The following is a 20,367-nucleotide window of genomic DNA, read 5'->3' as shown; positions in this document are numbered from 1 at the left end:
ACAGTGTGGCCTTTAATCAGCAAATTCATGTCATTCGCAAAAGGAATACTAACTCTTGAAGGACATTCTGCTTTGCTTTTTCAAAGTTTCGTGTCAGAAGTTTTTATTTTACTTTTGACAGGTCAGGCAGCTCCATCCTGAAGGACAGCTACCATGCCCACTCCTGTGCCATCACCACCCTGCTCCACACCAGGACTCGGTGATGAGACACTGGAGCCCTCCCTAGCACCAGCCAGGTCCCTCTGTTTTGTTCACAGAGAGACTGCCGAGGGTATTAATTGGATCAGCAATTTTTTTTTTTACACTGTCCTTCTCTTTTTAGCAAAAAGAAGTTATAAACATGGGAAGAGGGAAAGAAATTCAAGCTTTCCTGGTGAGTTTCCAAATACTGGGAAATTATAAAAATGAAAACTTTCAACTACTTAAATTAGAATTCTCAAATAGCAAAACTGGGGACATGTGCTTAGAGGCATGATGTATTTTCTTCTGCAAAACGTATTTCCTTCCTTGGTCATTTTCTTAGTGGGCTGCTATGCTGGTTGAGTCTGTCATATACATTCATGTGCATGCACATATGTGAAAGCACACACACACACACACACACACACACACACACACACACACGCACATGTGAAAGTACGCACGCATGTTTCTGAGGCAGCATTAAGGATGTGCAGACTTAGTTCCGTTTTCTGAGTTCACCTACCGAGTTCATTTTGTCCATCTTCATTCTCCTTCTCCGACAGAGACATTGCAGAATAGTACCAACTACAACTCCATGGGCTCTCTGCAAGGAAAATGGAGAGGCTGCAGTGAGGATTTTCCATGCTGACACTACTATCTCATCCTGACACAAGTTTAAGAAACTTGGAACTCCATTTCTGAACATCCCCCCCCAAATCTACTTCTTACACATATGACTAGGTCAAGACTAGAAAACTTAGGTGAAAATACATATAAAGTTAGTTGTAAAACCACAGGAAATAGAATGTTGAGCATTTTGACAAATTAGTGAGTGCAAGCTTCCTATAAGTGTCCAAATTTTTAATTTCCAAAATTTTATTTATTATGTGTCTGTGTATATGTGTGCACATGTGTGCACACATATGTGTGTGTGCCATGGTATGTATGTGCAAGTCAGAGGACAACTACAAGAGTCAGTTCTCTCCTTCCACCATGTGGTCCCAGGGATGGAACTCAGGCTGCCAGGACTGAGAGCAAGTTCCCTAACCTCCTGCTCCATCTTGCCAGACCCAAGTATCAAGATTTTTAAAAAGAAAATTAAATGTTGTGCAAGTCAAAACTCTTGTGAAATACAGATTTTGTTTGTTTGTTTGGTTTTGGTTTGGTTTGGTTTTGGTTTTTCAAGACAGAGTTTGTCTGTCTGTATCCCTGGAACTCACTCTGTCAACCATGCTGGCCTCGAACTCACAGAGATCTGCCTGCCTCTGCCTCCTGGGTGCTAGGATTAAAGGTGTGCGCCACCACTACCACCCCCACCTCCCCTAGCAGACTACAGGTTTTTTAGTCCAACCTCTAGAGTAAAGTTCTTAGCTCTGGCAGTGGAGTCTGTTTAATAATGGCAATTCTGAGACACGGTTCTCTAGGTACCGAGTCCACTCCCTGACTGTTCCACCTCCTGTATAGGTTATGTTTCCATGGGTCTATTAGTCATGGTCTATGATAAGACACCATGACCAAGGCAAATGATTAAAGGATTTACTTGGGGCTTATGGTTTCCAGGGATTAGCATCCGTCATAACAATCATGAAAGGGAGCATACAGCATGCATGCTGCTGGAGTAGCTGAGAGCTTACGTCTTAGTCTGCAAGCAAGAGGCAGGGCAGAGAGAGACATACTGGAACGGCATGAGTCCTTTGAAACCTCAATGCCCACCCCCAGTGACACACTCTTCCAACAAGACCACACCTCCTAACCCTTACTAAGTAGTTACACCAACTGGGAACCAAGCATTCGAACATGTAAGCCTATGGGGCCTTCTCAGTCAGGATGCCACACCTCCATGGTAGCCTTCCTGAAATGGAGAATACAGAATGGGATGGTCTGGGCCTGTGAGACGGCTCAGCAGGTAAAGGTTCTGCCTGTGAAGTTTGAAAGACCTGAAAGAACCAGCTCCTGAACATCGTTCTATGACTTCTACACACACACACACACACACACACACACACACACACACACACACACACACACACACACACACACACACACACACACACACACACAGAGAGAGAGAGAGAGAGAGAGAGAGAGAGAAAGAGAGAGACAGAGAGAGAATTAATAAGTAAATGTATTAAAAGGGGTGAGGCTAGATGTTCAGCAGTTAAAAGCTTGCACTCTGGCACAGGACTGGAGTTTGGTTCCTAGCACCCATATCCGGTGATTCTATTTATATAGATAAATACCACCCATATGGTGGGATTCTATTTGTACTGAAATGTGATTTTAATTGTATGTTAATAAATAAAGTTGCCCGGGGGTCAGAAATATTAGAGCCATAGCAAGAGCTTGGCGGCGGCGGCGGCGGCGGTGCACGCCTTTAATCCCAGCACTTGGTAGACAGAGCTAGGTAGATCTCTGTGTGTTCAGGGATACAGCCAGCATTGGAGACACACGCCTTTAAGACCTGGAGGGCGGTACTTACAGGAAGTGATGAGGCAGTCATGTGTTTGGGTTTACAACCAATGAGAAGGCAGAACAGAAAGACATATTAAAGACAAACACACAGGAAGTAGGTCTTTTTCAGAGAGGTAGGAGCACCGCAGGAGGAAGGGTAAGGTTTTAGCTCTGAGCTCTGACCTCTTGGCTTTCTTCTTTACATTGGTTCTGTGTTTCTTATTTAATAAGACAGTTGGTTACATCTACATTCACAATTGCCTACAACTACAGCTCCAGGGATACAATCCCTTCTTCTGGCTCTGCAGGCACCCCACACACAGGCACACACACGTACGATACAGACATACACATAACTAAAATTATGTATGTAAATAATGGACGGTCTGAGTCTGGAAGCTGTCTAGCCCCTCTAACTGCAGGGCCATGTGCGGCTGTGACAATGTGGCAGCTTTGGCCTCACCGCAGCACAGGGTGGGTGGACGGTAAAGAGGTCATGAAGCCTGCAGAGGCCCAAGTCCTGACCGTCCAGCTGGAACCAGGCACTCACCCAATCCGAGTGCACATCATATTACATTGAGGCTAACGGGAAAGGTAGTGAAGCTGTTAAATTTAGAAGAAAAGAGGGAGAATGTGAGGGGGAGAAGGAAGACAGGATTCTGGGGGAAATGGGAAGAGATGAAACAAAATGTGGATTAGAAGCTAGAAATTGGGGTTTTATTGTATAGTCTGATAGTAATTAATGACTGCTGGTAACCATTTCCTGCCTAATTTTTTGTATGTGAATGGTTTTTAAAAATCGGGAAATAAATTTGATAGATGCAGAACAGAGAAAGCAATTCAGAAATAACTTTGTCAGAGATGCTTGGTGATAATTAAAAACAAAATACATTACTGGTCTCCATTATGAGGCTGAGTTCGAACTGTAAGCAATGGAATTGCATGCCATATTGCTTTGCACAAAATATTTATTCAACCAATAACAACATTTGAAAATTTTAATTTACATGTACCATATTAGGAAAAATTACATCTGAAAATATTGTGTTAGGGAGAAAATGAAACTGGAACATAGCTATTGTTGGTAGTATTAGAAACTGAACAATCATGCTAGGTCTGACGGCACAGGCCTGTAGGTACAGCTACTTAGGAGTCTAACTAAAGCAAGAGGATTAGAAGTTCAAGGCCAGCCCAAGTGACCTACAGAGTGGGCTCAAAGTCAATCTGAGCAACTTAGTGGGTCCCTGTCTCAAAATAAGAAAGTAAAAAGGGGACCAAGGGCAGAGATCAGTGGTGGAGCACTTGCCTGGTGTGTGGCTTTTCTGTTGCTGTAATAAAAACAGCCCAAGGAGGAAGTCCACTTGGCTCACAGTACCAGCACACAGCACACCACGGGTGTCACGGTGGCAGGAACTGGAGACACTGGCATTGCAGCTACAGTCGGAAAGCAGAGGATGCCGCCATGTTTAGCTTGCTTCTCCTTGTTACTCAGTCCAGGGCCTGAGCCTGGGGAATAGTGCCCTTGACACTGAAGCTAGGTCTTACTGCCTCGTTAACCTAACCTGGATAATCCCTCACAGGGATATCCAGACAATACTCTAGACCCTAGTAAACTGACAAAATTAACCATCACCCCTTTGTGCGTGACGTTCTAGACTCAATTTCCAAATTCAAAACAACAACAACAACAAAAATTTGACAACCACTCTGGAAAAATAATTCAGCCTATTTTAAAAAGCAGATGAACCAGTTACCTATAACTCAGCAAGTCCATTTCTAGTCATACACTCTAGCAAAACTCTTACGTCACTTTTAACAATGGATGAAATAACTGCTCCTAACAGCAAAACTGGAAGCCATCAGATGACTTTAAAGAGTAGAATCAAGAAATAACTTATGGCCAAGTATGTGGTGTGTAATTTATCCCAGCACTCAGAAGACAGGCAGGCAGATCTCTGAGTTTGAGAGTTCCAGGCCAGCCAGGGCTATACTACAGTGGGACTTTATATTAGTTATTTTCCTACAGCTGTGATGAACACTGTGACCAAGGCAATTAACAGAAGGAGAGGTTTATTTGGGCTTTGGGTTCCAGAGGGATGAGAGCCCATCACCACCACTACAGGGAAGTGTGTCAATAGGCAGGCATGGCAGCTGGAACAGGAAGCTGACGGCTTTCATCTTGAACCACAAGTAGGAAGACGAAAGCAAACTGTGAATGATACAAGTCTTTAAATTCTCAAAACCCACCTCCATTGACACACTTCTCCCATCAAGGCCATGCCGCCTAAACCTACACTGTGGTGGTATTGTGTTCCCCAAAATATTGTGCACCCTAATAAAGTTATCTGGGGGTCAGAGAACAGGACAGCCACTAGACAGACATGGAGGCCAGAAAATGGTGGCACACGCCTTTAATCCTATCACTCGGGAGGCAGAGATCCATCCCGATCTCTGTGAGTTTAAAGCCATACTGGAAACAGCCAGGCATGGTGACTCACGCCTTTAATCCCAGGAAGTGATGGCAGGAAGCAGAAAGGTATATAAGGTGTGAAAACCAGGAACTAGAGGTGGTTAAGCTTTCAGGCTTTGGAGCAGCAGTTCACCTGAGATCCATTTGGATGTGGACTCAGAGGCTTCCAGTCTGAGGAAACAGGATCAGCTGAGGAATTGGCGAGGTGAGGTGGCTGTGGCTTGTTCTGCTTCTCTGATCTTACAGCGTTTACCCCAACAACTGGCCTCAGGTTTGATTTTATTAATAAAAACCTTTAAGATTCCTGCTACACTATACAAATAGTTCCACTAACTGGGGACCAACTGTTCAACATCTGAGCCTCTGGGGGACATTCTCATTCAACCACCACAGGCCATGTCTCAAGAATAAAATAAAATAAAATGAGAAGAAAAAAAGTAACTTATGATCATAAATATAGCATTAAAATGAGGAAACCACAGTTACACATATCAACTGATAAACTCATTGACTCTAGTTAGGGAGAAACAAGTTACAAAAGAATATATAAAATTATTATTATTACTTATCCAATTTAAATATCATACAAAATATATTATTAGAGGTATGTGTCAAATATATATTAAGATAAACACACAAGGAAAAGTATGGATATAAAAAGCAGGAATCCAGGACCAAGTTCATGGAGGGGGCGGGGATAGGATGGAACACACAGAAAACTTCAATTACCTGTGTTATTACTCTTTGTAATTTACGTATTTGTCAACACTTTCTTTCTTTTTTTTTTTTTTTTTTGTTTTTTTCAAGACAGGGTTTCTCTGTGTAGCTTTGCGCCTTTCCTGGAACTCACTTGGTAGACCAGGCTGGCCTTGAACTCACAGAGATCCTCCTGCCTCTGCCTCCTGAGTGCTGGGATTAAAGGCGTGAGCCACCACCGCCCGGCTTTTGTCAACACTTTACATCAACTCAATATATAACAGAAAATGAAAAAACTGAAGTGCAGTAATTTTTAAGTAACTTTAAAACAAAGAATAGGTCCAATCTGAGTTGCTATGGTTTTTAAATTTTTATTGTGTGTATATGCATGTGTGAGTATGCATATGAATGTATGCATGTGTGTGTATGCATGTGTGTGTACATGCCATGTGTGTGTGCATGTGTGTATAAGCATGCCATTGAGCATTATATGGAGGTCAGAGGCCTCATACAGTTCAGTTCTCTCCACCATGTGGGTTCCACGGACTGAACTCAGACTGTCAGTCTTGGTGACAAACGTCTTTATCTGCCGAGCCATCTTGCCAATCCAGTCACTGTGTTTTAAAAATGTCTTATTTGAGATAACTTATGGAAGAGTGGCAAAAACAGTACAGAGAATTTCCATCTATTCTTTATATGCCTTATGCATATGTAAGAACCTTATGTAACCACAGAGCACTTAACAAAGTAAGAAATGAACCTTGGAATGAAACTGTTAGCTGGGGTGACAGTGGACTCACATTTCGTCCGTTTCCCTGTATTTCTGGTTCCAGGGCTAGTCTGGAACCTCACATGGTATTCACCCGGTGCGTCTCTCCAGTCTCCTCTAACTTGTGACTGTCACTCATGCTTTATTGTGTCAGACTCTGACACTTTTTCAGAGTTCTAATCAGTTTTTTTAGGTTTTACATTTATAGATGTCTATGTGTGCCTGAGCATACACCATGCCATGCATGTGGAGGTCGGAGAACATACAGTGGAGTTGGTTTTCTCTTTCCCCCAAGTGGACGTCAGGGATTGAAGTCAGGTGGTCAGGCTTGGCAGCAAGTGTCTTCCCCCTTCGGTCACCGTGGCAGCCCGCTTTGTTGAATGTGCCTATGATTTGTCTGATTGCCCTTTCTAGTACAAACAGAAGGCTGTGCATGCATCAGATGCCTGCTGCTAATGACGTGAGCCTAGACACTAGCTAAGACCTCACTGTAAACCTTTTCCCTTTAATTACTAATTACAGATGGGGGCAGTCGTCACATAAAAATATTCTGAGTAATCAAAAAAGGAACCATGCTCTCTCATTTACACTTCAGAATCCAGAGGAAGAAATAAGTAACCAAGACCTACCTTGGATTCACAGGCCCCTAGCTGCCTAGCCCCTGCTCTGAATGTCGTAAAATAGAAACGAAGATGGCCTGAAACTCAAGGATGGGAAGAAGACACTGAAGACTCATTGGCCTAGAGTCTTCCAAGTGGGCCGCACTCCAGACCAGCTTCACCTCAGCCACCCTGCAGCTCTGGAGGATCACCAGTGCTCCGCCACCCCTCTTATTTACACACAAACAACTGAATAAGTTACTGAGTAGAAAAATGGGAGAGAGCCTTTAAGGACAGGTCTCCAAGCTTGCATTTATCTCGGTCTGAAGGCTAGATAAAATAGAAACACAATGGAGCACAGCAATGAGCTATTGGGAGCACAGTCACACCACAGTGACTTATCGCAGAGTGAGCCATGAGTGCTGTGATAGATAGATAGGCTCTCAGTGAGTAAGTCTGTCTAGGGGGAAGAGGCTCTTTCTTCATCATGAAAGCATCAGCAGAGGAGACTGCAAATGAGCACTCCTGGCAGGCTTGAGTGCTTTTAAGAATCTAAAGGACTCTCACAGAAGCAGATGTGCCTGTCACTGGTTGACTAAAATAAGAGCTGTATTTTCCTAAAATTATTGTGTACAACCATAAAGTCTCCCCAGCCTAGTTTCTCAGGTTTAGCTATTACACCCTACCTAGCTATGAAGCCCCCAGGTACCCAGAAATCAAGGTTCCCATCCTGATTCTCTCCACAGAATCTCAGCAAAAAAGGCTTTACTTATTTCACGTAGCATAAGCACATATACAAAGAGCAACAACAAAAAGAAATCCTCCAGCACTCTACAATTCTTTGTTACAGTTATCCGCTCTTAGGTCAGTCAGAACTCCTAACAGCAAAGACCCCCTAAACTTAGGAACTTTAAAACTCAAAATGATGACATCTTAGTTGGAGTTACTATTGCTGTGATGACCACAAGCAACTTGGGGAGGAAAGGGTTTATTTTACTCACAGTTCCACGTAACAGTTCATCATCAAGAGCAGTGAGGACAGGAACTCAAGCAGGGCAGGAACCTGGAGGCAGGAGCTGATGCAGAGGCCATGAAGGGGTGCTGCTTACATGGTTGCTCAGCCTACTTTCTTATGTTAGGGGCTGGGGAGACAGCACCCAGGACCACCAGCCCCAGGTAGCACCACTCACAATGGACTGGGACCTCTGGCATCAATCACTAATTAAGAAAGTACCCTACAAGCTTGCTTATAGCCAGATCTTATGGGGACATTTTCTAAATTGAGGATCCCTTTCTGATGACGATAGCTTGTGTTAAGTTGACAAAACCTAGCCAGTACAGATGACCAGATATGCTTCTAACTCTCTTTTCAAAATCTGCTCTGAGGTAGGCGTTGCTATATAAACCAGGCTGGCCTCCAACCCCTGCCCCTCCCATCACAGCATTCCAGTGTGGAATTACACATGTGTGCTGTCCAGCACTTCAGTTCCCAATTTCTAATCCACTCTGGTTTGGGGGACTTTCCACATTCTCTTGTGGAATTTTTTTATTTCTGTTTCCTGTACATAGGGGGGAAATAAAGTGAGTCTCAAAATCTTCATTCACAACCTGTTTCTCCAAAGGTGGTTCATGGACTTTTATTAACTTCTCAGTAAAGTTGGTTTGATTGCAAGGTTAAGGCCAAGGGCTGAAGGTGAACATGAAGCAGTCTTCTAACACAAACAGAGACAGAGGGGTCTCAAGAAACTGCAGCTCCGTTTTCCAGTTCAGTCTTCCACAACAGCCAGGCTTTGAGAAGTAGCAGTGGGCTACAAGGACTCCTTGTCTGCCTTTACGACAAAGAAAACATTTTCCTCTTTTGATCTTTATTGCTCCCCAGACTAGACAGAGCCACTTTATATTTGTTTTCCTCATCCACGTTCTCCTTCTGTGGTGCTGGGGACCATCTCAGAGTCTTGGAGATCCCAGGCATGCTCCATCACTGAGTGACAGCCCCAGCTTCTCACAGCTGGATCTCTCAAGCATAACCTTTTATAGAAATCTCTTTTTCAAGGGTTCCGGTAGTATAGCTCAGTAGGAGAGCACTTTATGGTGATATTTTATTTATGCTGAAATGTGATTTTGTTTGTATGTTAATAAAGTTGCCTGGGGATCAGAGCTAAGAGCAAACCATTAAGCAGAAGTCTGGTAGTGGTAGCACATGCCCTTAATCCAATCACATGTCAGGCAGAGTCTCTGTGTTTTCAAGGACACAGGACACAGCCAAGCGTGACCCGAACCTTTAATCTCAGTACCAACCATAGAGACCTAGAGGTCTGTATAGACAGGCAGTGACGAGGAAGTCATGTGGTTGGGTTTAGAATCAATGAGAAGGCAGAACAGAAAGGCAATAAAAAGATAGGACACAGGAAGAAGGTCTCTCTCTCAGGGGAAGGACAGCAGCGAGTGGTAAGATAAAGTGGTCTCAGCTCTTGGCTACTGCTCCATCTCTGGGCTTTTAACCCTTTATTTGGCTCTGTGTTTCTTATTTAATAAGACTGTTTAGAATTACATCTACAGCACTAGCCTAGTGTGAATGAGGCCCTGGGTCTGATACTCAGTTCCACAAAACAGGGAGCAAGGAAGCAAGAAACAAGAAAGGAAGGATGGAAGGGAGGGAGGCAGGGAGGGAGGGAGGCAGGGAGGCAGGGAGGCAGTTCCTTTGAAAAACACTCAATGTTCCTGCTTTGTCTTTTCTCCTTTCTCAATTTGTCCTTGAATGACATTGTGGTGATATAGTGTGTACCCCAATAAAGCTTGCCAGAGGATCAGAGGACAGAGCCAGCCACTAGATTAGACATAGAGGCCAGGCAGTGGTGACACACACCTTTAATCCCAGTACTGAGAAGCACACATGCCTTTAACCCCAGGAAGTGACGACAGGGTGGAGAAAGGTATATAAGGCACGAGGAAACAGGAACTAAGGCAGTTCAGCTGAGACCCTTTTGGGTGAGGATGCAGAAGCTTTCAGTCTGAGGAAACAGGAATGGCTGAGGAGTTGGCAAGGTGAGGTTGGCTGTGGCTTGCTCTGCTTCCACCCCAATATCTGGCTCTGGATTTTTATTAAATACCATCTAAGACATGAAAAACACGAAATCAAGGGGGAACATAAAATCCCTTTGGAAAGGGCTAAAATTATTTTTCCCATCCTGCATAGGTCCCTTAATATATTTCAAGAAACCACTTGTAACACCCCACTTTATGACATACTATGGGAAGTCACTGAAGATCTTTAACAGGCAACCATTAATATCCAAGAACTTGAAAATTCCAGAAAACTAGAGTTTCATAATGATGTGTTGAAGATCAGGAAAATTTCCAAGAAAAGGGAAGCAAGTGAAGGACCCTGCAAGCTTAGCATGCAGTGCAAGCCTGTGCCCTCGCTCCCTGGAAGGCTGAGGCTGGAGAGTTAGGGTAACCTGGACTATCTAGTGAGCAAAATCAAGGTGAGTCTGAGCAACTTAGTGAGACTCTGACTCAAAGCAATACTTTAAAAAGGCCAGGGACATAGCTCATCTGTAAAGGGCTTACCTAGTATATACAAAACTCTAAGTTTAATTCCCAGTACTGCAAATTTTAAAAAAAAAAAGGATATTACTACAGTCAGAAAAGGATATTACTACAGTTGGTAACACAGTGAGCTCTCCATGTTAAGGACAGCAGTACGAGGGGAGGTAGAATTTACTTATATATTCATTCAACAAACGAACAGGCCAGGCTCTTTACTAGATTATCAGTAATACAAGGAGATCTAACAAAGTTTCTACCAACAACGCAGCTGATGTTCGGGTGAAATTAATAACATTTATTAAGAAATGCTTTATGAGAATATATATGTATATTCATACATACATCTATAATGGAGCAGTAGTCCAGGGAATGAGTTGTGGTGACAAGGAGATCAGAGTTATTTAAATGAGGCCTCAATGATGAGAAGGGCACAGCTTTTAGATCTGAAAGATCATTTCAAACTGAAAACCAGCAGCAACTGCAAAAAACCCCGAGAAAAGATACAACCTGATGTGTCTGTGCAGAGAAAGAGGGCCAGCAACTCAAGAGCATCGAGAACAAGAGTCAGAATTTAAGAAGTAAAGACCAGGTCACTCTGGGCACTGTAGATCAGTCAGGAATTTGACTTCACTATGAGATTATGATGAGGGGCCTCTTCACTATGAGAGGCCAACACAAGAGTTTGAACATGGAGAAGCAAGGATAAGAGTATTAAAAGCTGCTGGGCATAATGGCGCACACCTTTAACCCCGGCACCTGGAAGCAGAGGCAGGAAGATCTCTGTGAGTTCAAGGCCAGCCTGGTCTACACAGTGAGTTCCAGAACAGCAAGACCTACGCAGTGAGACCCTGTCTTGAAAGGACAACAAAAATTAATGTTAAAGCTGATGGAAGTACTAAGGACACCACTTGGTTTCATCCTATGGTAGGGACTAGGGGAGGGGATAAGGGAACAAAAGAGAAAGGAAACAGTTAATACTGGGGAGTTTCTGCAGGAGTCTAGGTGAGAAAGGCAGCAGATAACCTTAGGCTATGGAAATAAAGACAAGGAGAATTGGTTGGTTATATAGGATACCTCTTCAAGTTAACTGGAGTTGTCAATGGTTTGGATGGAAGTGCCATTAAATCAGATAAATAGGCCTATAGAGATGTTTGGGGGCAGGGTGGTTCAAGGGTTCTCTTTACACTTTGGTTGGTTTGCTATGACATTGAGGGGTACCACATTTTGCAACTGGATATGACTCTGAAGCATCGAAGGAAAATTATTCCTGTTCAATTGACAGATATTTCTTTCTTTCTTTCTTTCTTTGTTTTTTAAGACAGGGTTTCTCGGTGTAGCTTTGTGCCTTTCCTGGAGCTCACTTGGTAGCCCAGGCTGGCCTCGAACTTACAGAGATCCGCCTGGCTCTGCCTCCCAAGTGCTGGAATTAAAGGCGTGCGCCACCAACGCCCGCTTATTTCTTTCTTTTTTACTTATTTTCTCTTCCTTTATTTTTCTAAGTTTGTTTCTAGGAACAGATTTTCTCCTGGCTTTGGGTCTCATTTTCTGTTTCTTATATCTATATCTATCTGTATTATTATTGTTATTATTATTATTATTATTATTATTATTCTCTCATACACTCCCTCCCGACCACAGCCTCCCATCCCTCCACTCCTAGTTCCCCCTGTTGCACAAATCCTAATTGGTCTTATAATAAAAACCTGGAGTCAGGTATCAGGGTGAAAGCTGAAAGATCAGAGAAGCAGAGCAGCCAGCTACCAGAGTGCTTACCTCTACAAAATCCTCAGCCTGAAAAAGCCTGAGTTCCTGTCTCCTCCCGCCTTATATTCCTTTATCCGCCCAGCCATATCACTTCCTGTCTCAACCTCCCTAGTGCTGGGATTAAATGCATGTGTACTACCACTGCCTGGCTGTTTCTCTTTTAGACTGGATCAATTTTGTGTTGCCCAAGGTTGCCTTGAACTCAGATAGCCATCTGCCTCTGCCTCCAGAATGCCTCCTTGAAATTCAGCTTTAAGGCATTTTCTCAGTTACTGATAAATGAGGGAGGGCCCAGCCCATTGTGGATGCTACATCTCTGGGCTGGTGGTCCTGGGTTCTATAAGAAAGCAGGCTGAGCAAGCCAGAGCAAGTCAGTAAGCAGCACCCCTCCATGACCTCTGCACCAGCTTCTGTCTATGGGATCCCACCCTGCTTGAGTTACTGTCCTGACTTCCTTCAGCGATGAACAGCAGTGCTGAAGTGTAAGCCAAATAAACCCTTTCCTCCCCAACATGCCTTTTTGTCGTGGTGTTTTGTCACAGCAATAAAAACCCTAACACACATGGTATGTACTCACTTATAAGTGGATTTTAGCTGTAAAGGACAACCATGATACAACCCAGAGACCCAGATTCTCCCTGGAATGGGGAAATAGAGTGGATTTCAAGGGTGCACTGGGAATGAGTGGGGGTGAGAACAGGAGAGATCAGGTGGGGGTGGAGGGGAGAGAGTACTGGAAGAGATAATTAATTGAAGAGATAGCTAGAAAAGGGGGGTATTTGGGGGTAAGGTAGAAACCTAGTGCAATGGAAACTCCCAGGAATCTACAAGGGTGATCCTTGCTAAGACTACTAGCAATAGGAGAAACGCTGCCTGAACTGGCCATTTCCTCTAACCAGGCAACACTTCCAGGAGAGGGACTGGGACACCAACCCAGCCACATAACCTTTGACCAACAATTCCTCTTACCTACAAGATGTGCTGGGTAAAGGTGGTGCAGAAATTGTAGGAGTGGCCAACCAATGACTGGTCTAGCCTGAGACCCATCTCATGAGAGGGAGCTAACCCTGACACTGCCTGGAGGGCCAAGACTGAGAGATTGGACAGCCCAGAGACCTAGGAGAGACCCAAACATGACTGGCATTAAAAAACATCCTTGTGATGATGCCTAATGATGCTCTGCTACACTCATAGACTGGTGCCCAAGTGTCCTCAGAGAGGCTTCATCCAGCAGCTGATGGAAACAGATGCAGAGACCACAGCTATGCACTAGGCTGAGCTCTGGAAATGCTGCGGAAGAGGGGAAGGAAGGATTGTAGGAGCCAGAGGGGTCAAGTACACCACAAGAAAACCCACAGAATCAACTGACCTGGGCTCACAGGACCTCGCAGAGACTGAACCGACAACCTGGGAGCCTGCATGGGACTGACCCTAGGCCCTCTGCATGTATGTTGTAGTTGTGAAGCTTGGTACAATGAGAACAGGATCTGTCTTTGACTCTTTTGTGGGCTTTTGGGATCCTACTCCTCATACTGGGTTGCCTTATCCAGCCTTAATACGGGGGGCGGTGCAGAGTCTTACTGCAACTTGATATGCCATGTTTGGTTGATATCCAAGGGAGGTCTACCCTTTTCTGAATAGAAAAGGAGGAGTGGTGGATGGGTTAGGGGGCTGCGGGGAGGTGTGGGGGAGGAACTGGGAGGAGGAGAGAGGGGAAAACTACAGTCAGGTTGTAAAAAATAATAATAGCCGGGCGGTGGTGGCGCACGCCTTTAATCCCAGCATTCGGGAGGCAGAGCCAGGTGGATCTCTGTGAGTTCAAGGCCAGCCTGGGCTACCAAGTGAGTCCCAGGAAAGGCACAAACCTACACAGAGAAACCCTGTCTCGAAAAACCAAAAAAAAAAAAAAATATATATATTTATAAATAAATATATAAATATATATAATAAATAAATTTAATTAATTAATAAATTAATTAATAAATAATATATATTATTTTAATATATATTAAAATAAATAAATAAAAATAAAATTATTTTTAAAACTTTAAAATTGGTGGGTGTGTATGTGTGTGTGTGTGTGTGTGTGTGTTCACATACCATGTGAGTGCAGTCTTCCAGAGGTCAGAGAGGGAACTGAATTCCTAGATCTGGAGTTGTAGGAAATCATGGGTGCTGAGAGCTAAAGTTAAATGCAGGTTCTTTGGAAGAGCAACAAATACTCTTAACTACGTGTGACCCCTATTCACCTAAAGATTTTTAGATGATCCTAATATGTAAGTGTATAAAATAGGTATACAAATCAAATATTTGAGAATAAATCATAAAGAAGCTTACTCTTTTCTTTTCTTTTTATTTATTTTTTATTGTTTAAAATTAATTAATTTATTTTTCTATTATCAGCTTGATAGAGTATGTATTCTTATCTTAATAGTGAGATGTTTCAATGAGGCTTGCTCAGTAATTGAGTAGAACCGAAATTTATTATAAGCCACAGTCATCCTAGGGGCTTCCATGCTATATATATAGCCTCCATGGTTCTATGGGTTGTGGTCTGATTGTTCTTATTTTATATCTAGAATCCACCTATGAGTGAGTACATACCATGACTGTCTTTCTGGGTTTGGGTTACCTCACTCAGGATGATTTTTTTTCTAGTTCCATCCATTTGCCTGCAAATTTCATGCTTTCATTGTTTTTCTCTGCTGAGTAGTACTCCATTGTGTATATGTACCACATTTTTTTCATCCATTCTTCCGTTGATGGGCATCTAGGTTGTTTCCAGGTTCTGGCTATTACAAATAGTGCTGCTATGAACATAGCTGAGCATGTATCTTTATGGTATGAATCAGCATTCCTTGGGTATATGCCCAAGAGTGGGATGGCTGGGTCTTGAGGTAGTTTGATTCCTAATTTTCTGAGAAACCGCCATACTGATTTCCACAGTGGTTGTACAAGCTTACATTCCCACCAACAGTGGAGGAGTGTTCCCTTTGCTCCACATCCTCTCCAACATTGACTGTCATTGGTGTTTTTGATCATAGCCATTCTGACAGGTGTAAGGTGGTATCTCAGAGTTGTTTTGATTTGCATTTCTCTGATGATTAAGGATGCTGAGCATTTCTTTAAATGTCTTTCAGCCATTTGTGATTCTTGTTTTGTGAATTCTGTTTAGCACTTTAGCTCATTTTTTAATTGGACTGTTTAGTATTTTGATGTCTAGTTTCTTGAGTTCTTTATATATTGTGGAGATCAATCCTCTGTCAGATGTGGGGTTGGTGAAGATCTTTTCCCATTCTGTTGGCTGTTTTTTTGTCTTCTTGACTGTGTCTTTTGCCCTGCAAAAGCTTCTCAATTTTGAGAGGTCCCATTTATTAATTGTTGTGCTCAGAGTCTGTGCTGTTGGTGTTTTATTTAGGAAATGGTCTCCGGTGCCAATGCGTTCAAGAGTACTTCCTACTTTCTTTTCTATTAAGTTTAGTGTAACTGGATTTATGTTGAGGTCTTTGATCCACTTGGACTTGAGTTTTGTGCATGGTGACAGATATGGATCTATTTGTAATCTTTTACATATTGACATCCAGTTATGCCAGCACCATTAGTTTAAGATACTTTCTTTTTTCCATTGAATAGTTTTGGCTCCTTTGTCAAAAACCAGGTGTTCATATGTGCATGGATTAATGTCAGGGTCTTCAATTCAATTCCATTGGTCTGTATGTCAGTTTTTATACTAGTACCAAGCTGTTTTTAATTACTATAGCTCTATATTAGAGTTTGAGGTCAGGGATGGTGATGCCTCCAAAGGTTGCTTTATCGTATAGGATTCTTTTAGCTATCCTGGGCCTTTTGGTTTTCCATATGAAGTTGAGTATTTTTCTTTCCAAGTCTGTGAAGAATTGTGCTGGGATTGTGTTGGGATTTTGATGGGGGATTGCATTGCAATCTGTAGATTGCTTTTGGTAAGATTGCCATTTTTACTATGTTAATCCTACCTATCCATGAGCATGGGAGATCCTTCCATTTTCTGATATCTTCTTCAATTTCTTTCTTTAGAGATTTAAAGTTCTTATCAAAAAGGTCCTTCACTTGTTTAGTTAGTGTTACCCCAAGGTATTTTATATTATTTGTGGCTATTGTAAAGGGTGATGTTTCTCTGACTTCTTTCTCAGCCCTTTTATCATTTGTGTATAGGAGGGCTACTGATTTTTTTGAGTTCATCTTGTATCCTGCCACTTTACTGAAGGAGTTTATCAGCTGTAGGAGTTCCGTGGTAGAGTTTTTGGGGTCACTTATGTATACTATCATATCATCTGCAAATAGTGAAAGTTTGACTTCTTCCTTTCCAATTTGTATCCCTTTGATCTCCTTTTGTTGTCTTATTGCTCTAGCTAGAACTTCTAGGACTATATTGAATAAATATGGGGAGAATGGACAGCCTTGTCTTGTTCCTGAATTTAGTGGTATCGCTTTGAGTTTCTCTCCGTTTAATTTGATGTTTGCTGTTGGCTTGCTATAAATTGCCTTTATTATGTTTAGGAATGTTCCTTGTATTCCTAATCTTTCTAAGACCTTTATCATGAAGGGGTGTTGGATTTTGTCAAAGGCTTTTTCAGCATCTAAGGAGATGATCATGTGTTTTTTTTCTTTCAGTTTGTTTATATGGTGTATTACATTGACAGATTTTCATGTGTTGAACCATCCTTGTATCCCTGGGATGAATCCTACTTGGTCGTGATGGATGATTGTTTTGATGTGTTCTTGGAGTCTGTTTGCCAATATTTTGTTGAGTATTTTTGCATCAATGTTCATGAGGGAGATTGGTCTGTAGTTCTCATTCTTTGTTGCATCTTTGTGTGGTTTGGGTATCAGGGTAATTGTAGCCTCATAAAAAGATTTTGGTAGTGTTTCTTCTGTTTCTATTGTGTGGAATGGAACACTTTGAAGAGTATTGGTATTAGTTCTTCTTTGAAAGTCTGGTAGAATTCTGCACTGAAACCATCTGGTCCTGGGCTTTTTTGGTTGGGAGACTTTTGATGACTGTTTCTATTTCTTTAGGGGTTATTGGTCTATTTAAATGGTTTATCTGGTCTTGATTTAATTTTGGTATGTGGTATTTATCTAGAAAATTGTCCATTTCTTCCTGGTTTTCCATTTTTGTGGAGTACAGGTTTTTGAAGTATGAAAAGAAGCTTATTTTTAAATAATCTTTGGTAAATATTTAATTGTATCATTTATTAAAGATGACCACAAAATCACTGTGCTAATGGAGTAATATCCTTATTCTTCCATTAAGAATTAAATTTTGGCTGAACATATGATTCTGCAAGATACAGAACATCTTCAAGACTTTCCAGAGTCAATCAATATTTTGATGTTATAATTGTGAGTGAGGAGAATGCCACTTCACGTAAATACATAGTACACAATAGCGGAAGCAAGCTTAGCATCATTTCAAAAGTTGTTGGAGATTCTGTCATACTCAAGCTGGAGCTTCACCCCTCTTTGTACCTTTTCTTTTGAGGCAAGGTCTCCCTTACTTGCCCAGGCTGAGTTCGAACTCACTGTGGTCCAGGTAGGTTTGACACACAATGGGCACTCTTATCCCAAAGCATCCTTCTCATCCCACTTTCCCTCCTATGTGCTTTTCTTCAGTGACGATGCCTTTCCTTTGTATCTCTCAGCATGATCCTCCAAACCTCACCTCCAGTCTTGAGTTCATACTGCTGGACTTTTCCATTTAGGTCTAAGATAAACACTTCCCAAAATGAGATTCATAAAAATGTTTTTATTATTACATTTATTTATTTATTTATTTGTGTGTGTGTGTGTGTGTGTGTGTGTGTGTGTGTGTGTTTTGAGGGCACATTATGTGGCAGACTTGGTGGTCATCAAAGAACAATTTGTGGAAGTCAGTTCTCTCTTTCTACCATGTTGCTCCTGAAATCTAATTCAGGTTTCCAGGCTTGGCTACAAGCACCTACTAAGCCACCTCAGCAGCCCTTATTGATTGGTTTTGTGAGACATGGTCTTGTTACATAGCCCTGACTGGTTGGAACCTGGTATGTCGCTCGGGCAGGCTCTAAACTCACAGCAATCCTACGTTAGTCTCCCCTGTCCTGGCATTACAGGCACACACCACAGCGCCCAGCTTACTTTCTCTGACCTCAAGCATTGCCTCACTACTCCGTAACTCCATGAAAGCACTTCCAGAAAGGAGGAGTACCTTCTTCAGAATCCCCTTTACCCAGAATTCAGTCTGTTGTAAGTAGCTGTATAAGGTGCACAAGAATGTCCAGGGGGTTCAGCATTCACTGGAGGAAAGGAAAGCAGCACTCGGTACACTTCCCTGGAGAGCAAGTCTTGAAATTGCTTTGACTTAGCTAATATCCACCACTACCACCTATTCTTCTGTTTCCTGTAAAGGCCTTGAGCTAGCTCACCACTATACCTATTGTTCTTTGTGTCCTATTTTGGGGGGATGTTGGTCAGTCAATCCCAAGTGAACCTCCTGCCTAACATTCCCCTGAGAACTTAAAAAAATATATGGACAATGACTCTTGTCTGGCTACTTCCTCCTAAGTGAGAATGTGATTATAATGGGGCCAGGGACCTCCACTGCCTCTGGGGAGGGCCAATCCAGGGGCCTTCTAGAGAAAAATGTTTTAACATTTATCAAATGTACATATGTATCAACATGTGCCACAGCAACATATGGAAGTCACAGGACAATTTGCAGGCGATGAATCCTTTCTTCTATCACGTGGGTTCCAGATAACAAATTCAGGTTTTCACGTTTGAAAGCAAGTGCCTTTACCCACTGAGCCATCCCGCCAGCCATACAGGGGTGTTCGATATAGAAGGAGGTGGCCATGGTGGTGAAGGCTTGGTATCCCTTCTCAGCATCATTCAATGTTTTAGTGTAGAATCTTATTTGTCATCAAAATTGACCATGTACACCACCAGACACTACTGGGAAGTCTTCCGTTTCCTCTGGTGTCAAATTCAGCAAGTCTGTGTTGTTGTGCTCCTAAGTGAAAACGATCCACATGGGACACAGTGGTAGAACAAGCTATCGAAAGTTCAAGCAGCACAAGCCAGGAAGCAGGAACGCACTCTTTCGACACAGCGGGCCGAGCTGAGTGCCTGCGCTACTGTCTTGGCTGCCAACCCAAACCCTTAGTGGCGCCCATGTGTTACTCAAATGGAGCTCAGCTGCCACCCACAGCTTCCCATTCAAGAGGCCTGGATTTGCCCCAAAGTACTCTTTTCATCTTTCTCTTCCACTACCCCATTGCAAAGCGGCCTATTTGGGGCCCGTTCTCCTCGTCTATGCCACTGTCCTTACGGTCACTTCTAAAGTGATGCCTTCCTCCATCTTAGGTCCCTCCAGAGCTAGCTTACAAAGGCCAGTACTGGGAGCTTCTCAATGAAGTCTCTATGCTCCCACAGAAAAAAATACTTTACCCCTCCAACTCCACAATACTTTGATTTTATTCTCCTATAATATATTTTTGAATTTCATCTTCTTTACCAGTCTGGTAACTGGAACCACATTTATTCCCATGTCTTCTAAATAGGGGAGGGTTTGTTTTGTTTTTAAGGAAATCGATTAAGGAGTGAACACAGGGTTGGCAAGATGGTTCAGTGGGTAAATAGTCTGCTCTATGAGCCTCATCTCTAGAACCCACAGTAGAAGGAAAATCAATTCCTGAAAGTCGTCCTTTGATCTTTATACAACATGGACATACACACACAAATAATAAACAACACGATTTTTTTAAAGACAAATGAACACAAACAATAGGTGTTGTTTTAAGGTGTATTACTTTTGTTTATGTTGCATTTGTTTAACTCTGTGAAGCTGTGTTACTGTGCCTGTCTAGAAC

General features: G+C 42.5%; 1 protein-coding gene across 2 annotated transcripts in view; it reads right to left on the bottom strand.

The window, feature by feature from the left end:
- Positions 1-20,367, bottom strand: part of LOC114703215 (phospholipid-transporting ATPase FetA) — a 103,991-nt gene that overhangs the window by 76,354 nt on the left and 7,270 nt on the right. For both annotated transcript variants that reach the window (XM_028883957.2, XM_037202549.1), the window contains exon 3: positions 707-787. In XM_028883957.2, coding sequence (XP_028739790.1) covers positions 707-787 — 81 coding nt within the window. The remainder of the gene's footprint in view (positions 1-706; positions 788-20,367) is intronic.

This window comes from Peromyscus leucopus, chromosome 2, assembly GCF_004664715.2.
Source record: "Peromyscus leucopus breed LL Stock chromosome 2, UCI_PerLeu_2.1, whole genome shotgun sequence".
Classification (NCBI taxonomy): Eukaryota; Metazoa; Chordata; class Mammalia; order Rodentia; family Cricetidae; genus Peromyscus; species Peromyscus leucopus.
This window is presented reverse-complemented; position numbering and strand designations above follow the sequence as displayed.